Source organism: Pseudonaja textilis, chromosome 2 (genome assembly GCF_049901715.1).
Source record: "Pseudonaja textilis isolate UNSWEBS1 chromosome 2, rPseTex1.2, whole genome shotgun sequence".
Taxonomy (NCBI): domain Eukaryota; kingdom Metazoa; phylum Chordata; class Lepidosauria; order Squamata; family Elapidae; genus Pseudonaja; species Pseudonaja textilis.
This window is the reverse complement of record NC_141991.1, coordinates 253,779,589-253,796,998: the sequence shown is the minus strand read 5'-3', so window position 1 is coordinate 253,796,998 and position 17,410 is coordinate 253,779,589. Positions and strand designations below refer to the sequence as shown.

At 41.1% G+C, this 17,410-nt stretch overlaps 1 protein-coding gene across 20 annotated transcripts in view; it reads right to left on the bottom strand.

The window, feature by feature from the left end:
* Positions 1-17,410, bottom strand: part of CELF4 (CUGBP Elav-like family member 4) — an 801,906-nt gene that overhangs the window by 307,447 nt on the left and 477,049 nt on the right. For all 20 annotated transcript variants that reach the window (XM_087927563.1, XM_087927573.1, XM_087927558.1 and 17 more), the window contains exon 3: positions 14,121-14,169. In XM_087927563.1, coding sequence (XP_087783689.1) covers positions 14,121-14,169 — 49 coding nt within the window. The remainder of the gene's footprint in view (positions 1-14,120; positions 14,170-17,410) is intronic.

Here is a 17,410-nt window from a genome sequence, read left to right as displayed (position 1 = left end):
GCCAACTCCTTCTGATAATCCCTGCGGTGAGTAGATGCCGAGACCTGCCATTTAAAAAGCTGACAACTATTGTTCAAAAAGGGTTCGCTATTGGAAGGCTTGCTGAGAGATAGGTATAAATATAGATATAATAGATACAGAGAGATAGAGATATGGAGATAGAGAGGTCAATACAATAGATATAGATATAATAGATATAGAGAGATAGAGATATGGAGAGATAAATACATGAAGATATAGATATAACAGATGATATAGATATAGATATGGAGATAGAGAGATAGATATAGATATAATATATAGATATAGATATGGAGATATGGAAGTAGATATAGATATAGCAATATAGATATAATATATATTATATCTAGAGAGAGAAATATATAGATAAAATAGATATAGATATGGAGATAAACAGAGATATAGCAATCTATAAATAGAGAAATATAGATATAGATAAAATAGATAGAGATATGGAGATAGAGATATAGCAATATGGAGATATATAAAAGATATCGATAAAATAGATATCGATAAATATGGATATATCTATATGGAGGTATATATAGATATAGAAATATCAATATAATAGATATCAATATAATAGATATAGAGAGATACAGATATATAATAGATATAGATGTATAGTTAACCACACCAAACTTGATTGCAGGAAATACGACTTCAGCCACAGAGTGGTCAATGTCTGGAATCCTCTACCTGACTCTGTGGTTTCTTCCCCAAACCCCAAAAACTTTAACCTTAGACTGTCTACTATTGACCTCATCCCTGAGGTCAATAGGGGTGTAGGGGGCATGCATAAGCGCACCAATGTGCCTACTGTCTCTGTCCTATTGTTTCTTTTATTTTTCTTATATGTACCCATTTCATGTATTCATAACTATGTATATACGTGTACCTTGTAAGCGATTGACAAATAAAATAAAATAAATAAAAAATAGATATAGCTATGTAGATAGAGAGATAGAGATATAGAGATATGGAGATAGAGATATCGACATAATAGATATAGATATAACAGATATGGAGATAGATATAGAGGTAGATATAGCTATGGAAATATAGATATAATAGAGAGATAAGGAGATAGAGAGAGATATAGGGATAGAGCAATATAAATATGGAGATAGATATAGATATGGAGATATAAATATAATATAGATAGAGAGATATGGAAATAAAAATATAAAGATATTTATCCTTGATTTACGACCACAATCGAGGGCCAAAATTTCTATATATATATTTTCGTAGATTTTCACAGGTACAAGTATGCAGGTCTTGACGTGTTCAGGTCTTTTCCTGTGTAAGATCATACATGGGAAAAGACCCAAACACGTCAAGACCTGCATATCTCTCTCTCTCTCTCTCTCTCTCTCTCTCTTCATACATACAGGTGAAACTCCAAAAATTAGAATATCATGCAAAAGTTCATTTATTTCAGTAATGGAACTTAAAAGGTGAAACTAATATATGAAATAGACTCATTACATGCAAAGCAAGATAGTTCAAGCTGTGATGTGTCATAATTGAGATGATTATGGCTTACAGCTCATGAAAACCCCAAATCCACAATATCAGAAAATTAGAATATTACATGCAATCAATAAAACAAGGATTGTACATCGAACAATATCGGACCTCTGAAAAGCATAAGCATGCATATGTACTCAATACTTGGTTTGGGTCCCTTTTGCAGCAATTACTACCTCAATGTGGCGTGGCATGGAAGCTATCAGCCTGTGGCACTGCTGAGGTGTTATGGAAGACCAGGATGCTTCAATAGCGGCCTTCAGCTCTTCTGCATTGTTCGGTCTCATGTCTCTCATCTTTTTCTTGGCAATGCCCCATAGATTCTCTATGGGGTTCAGGTCAGGCGAGTTTGCTGGCCCATCAAGCACAGTAGTCCTACGGTCATTGAACCAGGTTTTGGTGCTTTTGGTGGTGTGGGCAGGTGCCAAGTCCTGTTGGAAAATGAAGTCAGCATCCCCATAAAGTTTGTCTGAAGAAGGAAGCATGAAGTGCTCCAAAATCTCCTGGTAGATGGCTATGTTGACCCTGGACTTAATGAAGCACAATGGACCAACACTAGCAGATGACATGGCTCCCCAAATCAACACAGACTGTGGAAACTTCACACTGGACTTCAAGCATTTTGCAGTGTGTGCCTCTCCATTCTTCCTCCAGACTCTGGGTCCTTGGTTTCTAAATGAGATGCAAAAGTTGCTCTCATCAGAAAAGAGGACTTTGGACCACTGAGCAACAGACCAGTTCTGTTTTTCTTTAGCCCAGGTAAGATGCTTCTGATGTTTGTTGTTCAGGAGTGACTTGACAAGAGGAATAAGACATTTGAAGCCCATGTCCAGGATCCGTCTGTGTGTGGTGGCTCTTGATACACTGACTCCAGCCTCAGTCCGCTCCTTGGGAAAGTCCCCAACACTTTTGAATTATCTTTTCCTGACAATCCTCTGCAGGCGGCCGTCATCCCTGCTGCTTGTGCACCTTTTTCTTCCACACTTTTTCCTTCCACATACCTTTCTATTAATGTGCTTTGATACAGCACTTTGGGAACATCCAACTTCTTTTGCAATTACCTTTTGAGGCTTTCCCTCCTTATGGAGGGTGTGTCAATGATGGTTTTCTGCACAGCTGTCAGGTCAGCAGTCTTTCCCATGATTGTGATTCCTACCGAACCAGACTGAGAGACCATTTAAAGGCTCAAGAACCCTTTGCAGGTGTTCTGGTTTCATTGGCTGATTAGAGTGGGACACTTTGAGCCTAGAATATTGAACCTTTTTCCACTATTCTAATTTTCTGAGATTGTGGATTTGGGGTTTTCATGTGCTGTAAGCCATAATCATCACAATTATGACACATCACGGCTTGAACTATCTTGCTTTGCATGTAATGAGTCTGTCTCATATATTACATTCACTTTTTAAGTTGCATTACTGAAATAAACGAACTTTTTGCACAATATTCTTAATTTTCGAGTTTCACCTGTAGATAGATAGATAGATAGATAGATAGATAGATAGATAGATGATAGATAGATAGATGGATGGATGGATGGATGGATGGATAGATAGAGATAGAGATAGATAGATAGATAGATAGATGGATAGATAGATAGATAGATAGATATGATAGATAGATGGATATACAATTTGTGTGTGTGTGTATACAGCATATATAAATATAAAACATATATAAACACATATATTATATTTATTAGATATATATACACATATACATGATTTATATTTATTTACATACATTTATAGATACACCTACACCCACGAAGACACACACACACACACACACACGATTTTACCTGCTATTTTAATAATACTAAAAAAACCCCTCTTATTCCAAACTGACAGATTTTTCAGGCATCTTCTTGAGGGCTACTGACCCCATTAAGGGGAAGGCTTCCTCCCTCTCTCCTTCCCCTCCTTCCTTCCCGTGGAAATGGAGCCTTGAGCAAAAGCAGATCAAATTGGCGAGAAATGACAGGTGAGGCTGGGATTCTTGCATTCAAATGCAAAACTCATCACGGTCTTTAAATATATTCCAAATCCCAAACCAGGCAAGGAAAGCTGTAGATCTCTCGGATGACAAAGGAGCGAATGGGAAGGGGGAGGGGGGATTTTTTTGGGGGGTGGGGGGGAGGTGGGGGGGGGTAGAGATGCAAGGAATGTAAATGAATCCCCCAATCTCTGTCTTATTTCATTACCCCTGATGATACAGGACAGGTGAGGGGTGTGTGTATCTATTTCCCAACTCCCGGAGCAAATCCTTGGGAACACAAAAAGATATCTCAGCACATTTCACAAGAACAGCCTGCAAAATGCGGGCCGCTCATTTTTTATTCTTTTAAAAAATAGAAATAGAAATAGAACAGAATGGAATGGAATGGAATAGAATAGAAATATGGAATAGAATAGGATAGAACTATGGAATAGAATAGAATAACAGTAGAATAGAATAGAATAGAATAGAATAGAATAGAATAGAATAGAATAACAGTAGAATAGAATAGAAATAGAATAGAATAGAATAGCAGTAGAATAGTATAAAATAGAATAGAATAGCAGTACAATAGAACAGAACACAACAGAACAGAGTAGAGTAGAGTAGAGTAGAATAGAATAGAATAGAATATAGAATAGAATAGAATAGAATAGAATAGAATAGAATAGAATAGAATAGCAGTAGAATAGTATAAAATAGAATAGAATAGCAGTACAATAGAACAGAACAGAACAGAACAGAATAGAATAGAATAGAATAGAATAGAATAGAATAGAATAGAATAGAATAGAACAGAACAGAACAGAATAGAATAGAATAGACAGGAATCTTGGAAGTCTTCTAATCCAACCTTCTGCTTAAGCAGGAAACCCTGTACCATTTCAGACAAATCGTTGTCCAATCTCTTCTTAGAAACTTCCAGTTTTGGAGCATTTACAACTTCTCGAGGTAAGTTGTTCCACTGATTAATTATTCTAACTGGTAACTTTACCTAAAAAGGTAAAGGATTTGAGGGAGATTGGGGGGAAATTTAGGTCAATCAACTTAGTGTCTGTTCTGAATATTGGAATAAACCGATAATCCACAAGGTTGGGAAAAAAAATGTTGAGGATGTTTTTGTTCAAGAGACAAGTAAAGTCCATGGGGGTTTCTTCTTGTTTCCCTCCATCCCTTCCTCCTTCTCTCCTGCTCTCTCTCTCTCTTCTCCGGTCCTCCTTTCCTTCCTCCCTCCCTCCCTCCCTCCCTCCCTCCCTCCCTTCCTTCCTTCCTTCCTTCCTTCCTTCCTTCCTTCCTTCCTCATTCCCTCCACCCTTCTACTCTTCCATCCTTCCAACATTACTTGCAATCCCCTTCCTTCATTTTTCCTTCTTTCTTTCTTTTTCTTTCTTTCTTTCTTTCTTTTCTTTCTTTCTTTCTTTCTTTCTTTCCTTCCTTCCTTCCTTCCTTCTCCCTCCCTCCTTCCTTCCTTCCTTCCTGCCTCCCCAACATTCTCTCCCACCCTCTCTCCTTCTCCTTCCTTCCATTTTCCCTCCCTCCCTCTCTCATCTTCCTTTCTTCCTTCCTCCTTCCCTCCTTCCTTCCTCCAATCTTCTCTACCACCCTCTCTCCCTTCCCCTTCTTTCCTTCCTTCCTTCTTTCCTTCCTTCCTTCCTTCCTCCCCCTCCCTCCCTCCCTTCCATCCATCCATCCATCCAACCAACTTTTCTCCTGCCCTCTATCTTTTCTCCTTCCTTCCTTCCATCCTCCTACCTTCCTTCCTTCCTTCCTTCCTTCCTTCCTTCCTTCCTTCCTTCCTTCCTTCCTTCCTTCCTTCCTCATTCCCTCCACCCTTCTACTCTTCCATCCGTCCAACATTACTTGCAATCTTCTTCTTTCGTTTTTCCTTCTTTCTTTCCTTCCTTTCTTCCTTCCTTCATTCCATCCATCCTTCCTTCCTGCCTCCCCAACATTCTCTCCCACCCTCTCTCCTTCTCCTTCCTTCCATTTTCCCTCCCTCCCTCTCTCATCTTCCTTTCTTCCTTCCTCCTTCCCTCCTTCCTTCCTCCAATCTTCTCTACCACCCTCTCTCCCTTCCCCTTCTTTCCTTCCTTCCTTCTTTCCTTCCTTCCTTCCTTCCTCCCTCCCTCCCTCCTTCCATCCATCCATCCATCCAACCAACTTTTCTCCTGCCCTCTATCTTTTCTCCTTCCTTCCTTCCATCCTCCTACCTTCCTTCCTTCCTTCCTTCCTTCCTTCCTTCCTTCCTTCCTTCCTTCCTTCCTTCCTTCCTTCCTCATTCCCTCCACCCTTCTACTCTTCCATCCGTCCAACATTACTTGCAATCTTCTTCTTTCGTTTTTCCTTCTTTCTTTCCTTCCTTTCTTCCTTCCTTCATTCCATCCATCCTTCCTTCCTGCCTCCCCAACATTCTCTCCCACCCTCTCTCCTTCTCCTTCCTTCCATTTTCCCTCCCTCCCTCTCTCATCTTTCTTTCTTCCTTCCTCCTTCCCTCCTTCCTTCCTCCAATCTTCTCTACCACCCTCTCTCTACCTTCCCCTTCCTTCCTTCCTTCCTTCCTTCCTTCCTTCCTTCCTTCCTTCCTTCCTTCCTCCCTCCCTCCCTTCCATCCAGCCACCCATCCATCCATCCATCCATCCAACCAACTTTTCTCCTGCCCTCTATTTTTTCTCCTTCCTTCCTTTCTCCCTCCCTCCTTCTCTTCTCCTTGACAGATTTTGCATAAAACCCCAGCTTCCCTGAAGTAACCCCAGACTCTTCTCTCTAGGGGCAACGCTTGATGAACGAAGCCTTTGCAAAATGTCTGTCCCATGTGCCAAACCTAACCATGGGCTACAGTGTGCATCCGTGACACACACAATAAGGCTTATTTCCATATGGCTGCTCCCCAACGAGGAGAGAGGCTAAGATATTTCTGGATTTCTTTTTCTTCTCTTTTCTTTTTAAAGAAAAAGCAGACTTCTGCCTAACCCTGTAGAAAAGCGATATCCGTTTTAAGCGCCACTGTTACCTCCGCTCACTAATGATATCGCGCAAAAATAAAGATAAGTCATCGCTTCGTTCTCGGCCTTCAATAATAATGAGATGTTGAGTGTTGAAGGAAGCTTCTTCGGGAGCGCTTCCATATTTGGAAGCATCTCTCCCAGGATGTATACAGCTGACCCATTCAGATTTCTAAATTGTCTTTGGATTCTTATCTACGGCAGCTGAATTAATTAAGAGGCGGCATTAGAATGCAAGCAGCCACTCGCTTCGTTTTTGCTCAACTCTTTCAGTTCCAAAATTAGAGCCCCCAACCGCAAACCACGCACCTCTTATTTATTTAAACTATTTCTTGGCTGCCTTTGAAAGCATCATCACTTTGTGTGTGTGTGTGTGTGTGCATGCGTGCGTGTGTGGGTTCGGAGTCTGGATGGGTAGGTACAGCAGGGGCGGGATTCTACCCATTTGGACCAGTTCTATATAACCAGTTGTTACGATTCTGCGGAGTTTGGAGAACCGGCAAATCGCACCACTGGCAGGCTCCTCCCCTCCCCTCCGGGGTGGTATTCAGCGGGGTCGGGGAAGGGAGAAGTGGCCTGAGAGCAGAGCTGAACCTTCCTTAGGATTGAAGCTTCTATTTTCCAGTGCAGACTCAGGCAGCAGATTGCAGAAAGGTGGATCTCTGAGTGAAGCTGTGATTCTGCAAAGCAGCTCAAACTGCCTGCCTGCTTGGCCTGATTTTGGGTAAAGGTTGCTCTTTTTAAAAAAATAAAAAAAATTCAATCTTTACATATATATTTACCATATTTACAGACAAGCCACACCCAGCCAGTCACATGACCACCAAGCCACACCCACAAATTAGGCCATACCCCCAGAACCGGTTGTTAAGAAATTTGAATCCTACCCCCGGGGTACAGTCTAGATGGATAGGAAAATGGAACATCTACCAATGCATTTCCAAGGGATACAAGTTGGAAACAGGACAGAGAAAGATGGGATTCTAGATTTGGGAAAAGGGATCCTTGAGGTCTTGATGTCCAACCTCTTGTTTCATAACAGTTGGAACAGAGTTCCTTTCTTTTCCTTCTTTCCCTTCCTTCTCTCTTGAACCTAACCTTTCCTTTCCTTTCCTTTCCTTTCCTTTCCTTTCATCTTCCCTTCTCCTTCCTTCTCTCTCCTGAACCTTTCCTTTCCTTTCCTTTCCTTTCCTTTCCTTTCCTTTCCTTTCCTTTCCTTTCATCTTCCCTTCTTCTTCCTTCTCTCTCCTGAACCTTTCCTTTCTTTCCCTTCTCTTCCTTTCTTCATCCATATATATCCTTCCTTTCCCTCCCCTGCCCTTCCCTTCTTCACCCTTATTTCCTTCCCTTCCCTTCCCTTCCCTTCCCTTCCCTTCCCTTCCCTTCCCTTCCCTTCCCTTCCTTCCCTTCCCTTCCCTTTCCTGTTCCTTCTCTCTCCTGAAGCTTTTTGTATATATTCGTAGATATTATACTCTCAAATTTCAAATGGAGACGTGGGTACTCTATTTTTCTTATCTTCATTTTTAAGTGCTTTGGTTTTATTGTATTGCGAACAGTTGCTGGGGTGCATCCACAGTTTCGTTGTACTTGTACAATGACAACAAAGTTCTTCTAATTCTAATTCCCCCTTCCCTGCCCTTCCCTTCTTCACCCATATATTATTCCCTTCCCTTCCCTTCCCTTCCCTTCCCTTCCCTTCCCTTCCCTTCTGTCTCCTCTCCTCTCCTTTCTTTTCTTTTCCTTTCCTTTCCTCCCTCTCTCCCCCCTCTCTCTTTTGGGGGAGGGGGGAAGGCAGAGAAGAGTATTTTCAGCTTTGCGAAGGCATCCGCCGCTTTTGCGTCAAGAAACCGAGCCAACCCCAAGTCAGGGGCTTCAAAGGAGCTTTAAATGCCTCCAACTTGGTGTTTGTTTGCCGGATTTAACTTGGGCTTAGCTGATGTTGATCCTTTTGTGACCAGACAGGCAGGCCGTGCTATTTGTGCTGAGCGCACCGGCTGCATTTCAGAGATAGAGCCGAAGCTGTCAGGAGGCTTCTGACACCTTCCCGTTACATTGGCTGACATGTGGAGGTCAGGATTAGGAGCCTCACCTGTCTGACTTCCCTGTATAATCGCTGGCGCTCTCTCGTGTCACAAAGGGCTCCCAGCCGTCTGTCAACACCTTGACAAGCCGCTTGGAAACATCAGCCAGAAATGACATTCCAGAGACGTGTGGGAAGAGCTTCAATGGATCTGTCTTTCAGGCTTCTTTCTGGCCAGAGATGACCGTTGATACTAGATACAATTCCCTTTTTTGACCCATCTCACGGCGTGATCACGAGTGTTGTCCCCGCACAATGGGGGGGGGGGAGTCCCTGATGCTCTCTGAGCTGGGTTGTTTTCAGGCAGACATTTCGGGACCCAACTAGGTAACATCATCAGTACCAGCAGGAGTGGGATTTGCAGATTGGAGAAAGGAGGAGGAGGAGGAGCAGGAGGACTGTAGGTCCTTGGTGCTCTCTGAGCTTGGCTGCTTTCTTGTAGATGTTTAATGACCCAACTAGGTAACGTCATCAGTGCTCTAAGTGAGAGAGGTTTGCAGGGAGGAGGAGGAGGATGAAGAGGAGGAGGAGGATGAAGAGGAAGAGGAAGAGGAAGAGGAGGAGCAGGAGGAGGAGCAGGAGAATAGAATAGAATGGAGTGCAGTGGAGTGGAATACAATACAATACAATACGAGTGTAGTAGAGTGGAATAGAACAGAATAGAACAGAGAATAGAATAGAATAGAATAGAATAGAATAGAATAGAATAGAATAGAATAGAATAGAATAGAATAGAATATTGGAATGTAGAATAGAATAGAATAGAATATTAGATTAGAATAGAATAGAATATTGGAATGTAGAATAGAATAGAATAGAATAGAATAGAATAGAATAGAATAGAATAGAATAGAATAGAATAGAATAGAATATTGGAATGTAGAATAGAATAGAATGGAATGGAATGGAATAGAATAGAATAGAATAGAATAGAATAGAATATTGGAATGTAGAATAGAACAGAATAGAATAGAATAGAATAGAATAGAATATTGGAATGTAGAATACAATAGAATAGAATGGAATGGAATAGAATGGAATGGAATGGAATAACGAGGATCTTGGAAGTCTTGTAGTCCAACCCTATATGGGCTTCAAAAATTTTAGCAAAGTGTTCTCTGTCCGGTTGCTGGGTGGGCATGGCCATGGTGGGCGTGGCTTAGTTGGCCTCTTGCACCACGGTGGGGGTGGCTCATTTTTGGCCCTGCCAGGGCTCCGGAGTTTTTCCTCGAGCCTCCAAGGAGGGTGAAAATGGCCTTCCCCAGGCTCCTCTCCTGAAATCTTCCTTCCCTTCCCTTTTTGTTAAAATGAAATAAAAACAGGACATTTCTCGCCTCTGGAGCTGCCTCCTAACCTCCAAAGCCCGTCATCGCAGGCCTAGTTTATCCTCATATCAATCATCATCAGCATCATAAATAAAACATTTGCGTTTGCAACCGGTTGGCAAAGCTTTTGTCTTGCAGGCTCCAAGGTGTCCATCTGGATTGCACAGGCTCTGCCCTATTGGAGGAGAAGGCGCATGGCTTTCAATAAAGGGAGTGCATTTGGGGTCGATGTGCCATAAACCACAATACAGGGAAAGGCTTACTGTAGCCTTGGGTAATCACAGAAGGAGTCACCATTGCCTCCTCATAAAGGAGTCATTATCCTAATGCACTCAAACCGTGGCGTTGAGTCAACACATTTCCAAATTAATTGTGGAGTGAGACCGTAAATGCACAAGGTAAACCCATCGACAAACAACGCGGGCGCATACGTGTAGATCTATCGTACATCCCAGTCTTTCTCAACTGTGAAGAGGAGCAGACTTCACGTCCCAGAATTCCCCAGCCAGCCCATGCATGGCTGGGGAATTCTGGGAGTTAATGTCTGCTCATCTTAAAGCATGTTGGTCAGGGAATTCTGGGACTTGTAGTCCACACATCTTAAAACAAGTTGGCTGGGGAATTCTGGGAGTTGAAGTCCATCTATCTTAAAGCAGGGTGGCTGGGGAATTCTGGGAGTTGAAGTCTGCCCATCTTAAATCATATTGGCTGCAGAATTCTGGGACATGAAGTTCACTCCACTTAAAGCATGCTTGCTGGGGAATTTTGAACCTTGAAGTCCACCCATCTTAAATCATGCTTGCTGGGGGATTCTGGGACATGAAGTCCCCTCATCTTAAAGCAGGCTGGCTGGGGAATTTTGTGTGGTTTGGAAAGGATTGTGCAATCCTATTCTTGACGTATTTTTCCTCCACAATTCATATAATGTACAATTTAACTTGCTTAAACCAGTTTGTAGCTTCTGGGGATTTACAGCACTGATAAGGTATCGACTAAGATACAAATACTCTGATGGAGGTAATCAAATACATTCCATCTACTTCTCCTGCTGCAAATGTTTAATTTTAAGGCAGCTCGTGGCCACAATTTCTGTTCCTTCTTGAAACACACAAATCACATTTTCTTTAAAAGAGAAGTAATCTCCAAGTATGTAAAAAAAAAAACCCACACAACTTTAAATATCTTGCAAATGGTCAGGTTTGTTTAAAAAGGAAAATTAGAGAAATGCTAACGTATAGTCTGCTTGTTAATTTGGGTATTTTTGTAATGATTTCTTTTTGGCGAGGAAGCTAAGCAAAAAAGAATCTAAGGTTTTTCTACAGCTCTCCTCCATTAAATTTAAATTCTATGTTCATTAAAGCAGAGAACTTGTCTTGTTATACTATTTACACCATTCCATAAAGCACTATGTGTATATGGATGATATACACCTACCAAAGACAAATGCATGTTAAATGTGCTATTAACATTAATTGAGTTGGAAAAAGCCAGTTATTCCTTCTTCTTCTTTTTAAACACTGGAAAGAGTGGAACTAAGTAGGGTTTTTTTTCTGCAGGAGCAGGTTCCACAGGAAGTAGAACTGGGATGGAGGGCAGAAGAGAGGAGAGAAGGAAGGAAGGAAGGAAGGAAGGAAGGAAGGAAGGAAGGAAGGAAGGAAGGAAAAAGAGAAAGAAAAAAGGAAAATGGAAGGGAAGAAAAATGGAAGGAAGGAGAGAAGAAAGGAAGAATGAGGGAGGGAAGGAAGGAAAGGAAGAAGGAAGGAATGAAGGAAGATGGAATGGACAGGAAGATGGAAGGAAGGAAGGAGGGAGGAAGGAAGGAAGGAATTTTGCTAATCTAGGCACTCAAGTGTAGATGAACAAGTGTAATTTTGCTGGCTGGGGAATTCTAGGAATTGGAAGTCTATCCATCTTCAGGTCACCAAGGTTGAGAAATACTACATTGTCAGGGTTGTTTTCTATCATGCCATGGTGGACAGTGAATTCTATCATGGACAAATGAATATAATTATATGTCTATGTCTATGTTTATGTCTATTATTTCTATTTCTATTTTTCTATTTCTATTCTATTTCATTCCATATTTTCTATTCTATTCTATTCTGTTCTGTTCTGTTCTATTCCATTGCACTGCATTGCACTGTATAGTATATATAGAATAGGAATACAGAATAGAATAGAATAGAATATATGGAAAGGAATAGAATGGAATGGAATGGAATGGAATAGAATAGAATAGAATAGAATAGAATAGAATAGAATAGAATAGAATAGAATAGAATAGAATACTTTATTTAGCCAAGTGTGATTGGACACACAAGGAATTTGTCTTTGTTGCAGAAGCTCTCAAGCGTACATACAAGTAATCAAGTATTAAGCAAACCAAACTTATTAATCCAATTTAGATGTTCCCACAAACAACCAGAGTTCTTTTAACGTCAGGCATGGTTTTGTTTCGATAAAATTTAACCCTTGGAGGGTAATTACCGCTCAACCAACTCCTTGTTCCGGTCCCCACAATGCATTAATTAATTGATTAATTTGTTAAATTTGCTTGACACCCATCCCACAATGAGGTGACTCTGGGCGGCTTAACGGATCTTAATCCCAGACATGAATACGCAGACGCCATGCGGGGCCTTAGGTGATTGTGTTGTGGGAACTGGCCTTTGACCCCTTCCCATGTCATCCCCCCGTTTCTCTCTTCCCACTCATCCCCAGGCATTTTGGCCACCGTGTCAGCGATGATCCGAAGGCAGGAGAAAATATTTTCAACGTTTTAAAAAAGGCAAGACACCAACTATAAAGACATACTAGCTGGCACGGTCAGACTAAAGGGAGCGATGTAAGTGAAGATGAAAGGAGGCATATTTGCACAGTTCTTAAATCTCAAAACTGAACTGTTATTCTAAATCGGATCGACCATCTGTATTGAATTGACAAACTTGTTGTCCCTTGTGTCTTTCTTTCTTTCTTTCTTTCTTTCTTTCTTTCTTTCTTTCTTTCTTTCTTTCTTTCTTTCTTTCTTTCTTTCTTCCTTTCTTTTTTTCAAAGTGGATTATTCGTTCCAATCAGACCAAGGCTAAGTCATACATCCCTAATATTTGCCCACCAATGGTTGATGAGAGGTGAGCAATCCATAATCCCTCAAGATGAAATCAACAATGCACATGTATTCTCCAAAATTGTAACAGTTCAGCACCTATTTTCCTTAAATCCCATTTTGGAATCTGTCAGAGAGATCTACTGGGTGGGTCAAAAGGGTTCCAGATGTTCACCCTCTCTGTGTGATTCAAGTCCATCATCTCAAGTTGTTGTTGTTTTTTTTAACTCTCTCTGTAGACACCCTAAAATCTGGGCTGCCTGCTAGCAAATTCCAGCTCTGACATGGAAGATAATACAACAAGCAACACAACACAGATTCAACAAACTAGCATCATACAAAATATCTGAAAGATTAGTGAAAGAACAAAACTGGTCCATCTACACTGGTGCCCCTTTCCCCCAGATATTCCAAGCCACAAATCGGTTAAGCCCTCTAAACCATCTTTATCACCCCACCGACAAACTATCATCTTCTTTTAATGACCCCATGACCCCTTACAGGGTGGAGTCAGTGCAATTGAATAAAGCTAGCAGAGTGTTTACTGGCCGGATGCCCTTCCTGTCACCATACAGAGTCTTGTTCAGCAGATACATTCTCTTTTCTCCTTCAACATCAAATGATTACAAGGTCTTCGGTGGCTCGTCTTAGGTAAAATCAAACCTTGCTTTCATTCCCCCTTAAGCCATTAAAAGAAAGAACAAGGACTGAACAAACTCACATGATGGCCAACCGCTCAGCCTTAGAAACACCGGAGAACAAATCAACATGGCAATCATTAAACTTTTGCTAAGTCAACACCAAAGTTGTGTCCTTCTTAACAAGACCCCTTGGTGCTTCCTAAGCAATCACCAGTCCCTTTTAAAAAAAACCAAATAATAATTGAATACGAGCCATGCCAACGCAACATGAAGGTGATTTCATGAAGGGCTGTCTCGAGAATTGGGTGTGGAGGCTGATTGTGTTACTAATGGATCTCCACACGGCAGAGAAGAACCCACAAACCGCAATGACACCAGCATGCCAGAGGCTATAGTATAAAGGAAAAATCCAGCTACCTCCTCGGCTTTCGCTGTCTGCTGGTTTCACCTGGATCGGCCTGTTCATCTGTGAAGAGAAGAAAGAAAGAAAGCACCATTTAGAAGGGATTTTACAGAATACAGAATTATGAAATTGGAACGGAGCTTGGAGGTCTTCTAGTTTAACCCCCTGCTCAAGGAGAAAATGCGATGCTATTTCAGATAGGTGGCTGTCCAATCTCTTCTTAAAAACCTCCAGTGATGGAGTGCCCAAAACTTCTGGAGTCGAGCTGTTCCACTAATTAATGAACAGAATAACAGAGTTGGAAAGTAACTTGGAGGTTACTTTCCAGTTACTTCTAGTCCAACCCCCTACTCAAGCAGGAGGCCCTATACCAACTCAAACAAATGGTTGCTCAATCTCTTCTTCAAAACCACCATTGATGGGTGACAGATGGATTTCTAGGGCTATCTTTTTATCTATGAATTTGGAATAAATCTGAATGAATTTCTAAGCATGCAATTTCCATAACTATCCTTAGAAAGCATGGCCATTCCCCCGCCTCCCAAATGTTCTCTCTAGCTTACAGATTGAGAGTTTCTTGGCGGCCTTCCATCATGAAGAACCAAACCTACTTCGTTTCTGAGCAGAGATGTGATTGGGTAGATGTTGTTGGAGATTTTCCCTTAGCTAAGTCCATACAAGGAGACATATCCAAACCTTCAGAAAATTGAAACTGGGCAGCTATGTAAGGTAATAAATGAACAAATACAGAACTTTTCATGACAAAAAACAACCATCCTAATGATTTGGGATGCAAATATTGCTGATTGCATTCCAAATCTTTGGAACTTAGTTGTGTTTCATCATGAAAGTTTCTATATATTAAAATGAAATTTCATTGCATGTGGCTCTCAAAGAGTCACCGCCACCAATATATACTCCATAAACATGACAAAAATCAATCAATAAATTATAAAACATGCATATATCCACATATATTCTATGATAGATAGATAGATGGATGATAGATAAATAGATAGATAGAGATATGGATATATGGATTTAGATATAGATATAGATAGATAGATGATAGATAGATAGATAGATAGATAGATAGATAGATAGATAGATAGATAGATAGATAGATAGATAGATAGATAGATAGATAGATAGATAGATAGATAGATAGATAGATAGACTTGTCACTTTGAAGGTACACTAATTGGCATACGTTAATGTAAAATTATGTTGCATATAGCTCTCAAAGGGTCTCCACCTCTAATATAAACATAAACATGACAAGATAAATAAATAAATACATAAATATGCATATACCCACATAGATTTTACGTCATAGGGAAACAACACACTCTAGTTCTGATGTATACATGTACATGGTGAGAAAATTGAATCTTGCAAGTTTACCAGATGGATGGCGTAAGGAATAAAGCTTGTGCAGCATCTGGTAGTCATGCTAGAAATACTTTGAAACCTCCTCCCAGAGGGGAGCAACAGGAACAGACCATAAAATGGGTGTGTTGGGTCTCTAACAATGTTTCGGGCTCTAAGCACACAGCGCTTATAAGCAGCATCCTGAATAATGGGAAGTGAGCTTCCTGTACTCTTCTCCACTGTCCTCACCACTCTCTATAGGGACTTTCTATCTGAGATACTGCAGCCACCAAATCAAATAGGGTTGCAGTTCGTGAAAATGCTCTTAATTATACCTCTGTAAAAAGTGGCCAGGACAGAAGGAGAAAGAAGTGCTCTACTCATCCGATGCAGGAAATGTAGATGCTGGTTTGCATGCTTCAGTAAGGATGACTTGTGGAGAGACCAGTTTGGATTGTTAGTTATCTGCCCCCCACAATACTTAATACTGTTGACCACCTCTAAAGTTGCATCCTTGATACTGAGTGGAGTATGACTATGCCAGCTCTTTCTAAAATCCACAATGATCTCTGTTTCATTAAGTCTCCTGATTTGTAAAGTGATATTTGTATTTATTTTTTTATTATTTATTTATTAAGAACATTTCGATGGCTGCCCAACTCACTCATGCTGGCTGACTGAGCATGGATATTGTAATAAACTTCACCCTACTTTCCTTCAAACCAAACTGTGTACAGGTAATGCCCAACTTACAATTACTCATTTAGGGCAGCAGTTGCCAACCGGTGGGCTGTGAAAATTTTTTGGTGGGCTGCAGAGAAATCACACCCCCAGAGCACCCCCCCCAAAGCAATTAATCCAGGCTGTGCAGAAACAGAAGCCTGCTCAGCCCACATGGCCCGCGGGAACCCTCCCTGTCCACTCACTCCTTACCCAGTAAATTAGTCTGCTAAGTTGCTATTTTTCCTTTTTCCAAGCCATCATCTGTTCTGCTGTGCCAGGAGATTTAGATTAGCTAGGAAGCAGGAAATGGTTGGATTTCTTGCTTTCTAGCTAAGCACAGTCGAACCTCCCTTAGGACTGAAGGTTTGCTTGCAAGCAAATTCAGTGCAGACTCACAGCAAGCAAATTTGAGAGACTGAGCTAGCCGATGGCAGATTGAGAGATCACTGAATGATTCTGTGAGCAACTCAATCTGCCTGCTTTGCCTGATTTTGGATAAAAGTTGCTCTTTTTATAAAAAAATTCAATATTTCCATACATGGTGTGTAGTGAGTTAATTTTGTGAGTTTGCTTGCTAGCAAATTTTATGAGTTTGCCTGCAAGCAAATTTTGTGACAGACTGAGCTAGCCAATGGCAGATAGATAGATCTCTGAATGAATCTGTGATTCCGTGAGCAACTCGATCTACCTGCCTGCCTTGTCTGATTTTGAGTAAAAATTACTTTTAAAAAAATAAAAAAATTCAATATTTACATAAATATTTATAATATTTTCATACAAGCCATGCCCAGCCAGTCACATGACCACAAAGCAAAATTAGGCCATGCCCACAGAACCAGTTAGTGGTCCCTGGGTTCTAAAATTATGAGTTTGGTGGTCCCTGAGGTCCAAAAGGTTGGCGACCCCCTGATTTAGAGATAGTTCAAAGCAGGTGTGGGATTCTACCAGTTTGGACTGGTTTGAGTGAACTGGATGTTCAATTTACATCTGGTTTGCTGAACTGGTAGTTGAACTGACTGGCTGGCCCCACCCTGCCTGTCCTGCGCTTCCCCTCCCAGGAGTCTTTTTGCAGCCTGTTTTGGATGCAGATAAGTTCAGGATCTCTGGGAGGGCAACAAATGGGCCTTCCAAAAGTCTGGAAACTGGCTTGTTTCTGGCTTCTGGAGGGACTCCAGACCCAGGGAAGGTTGTTTTCAACCTCCCAGAGGCC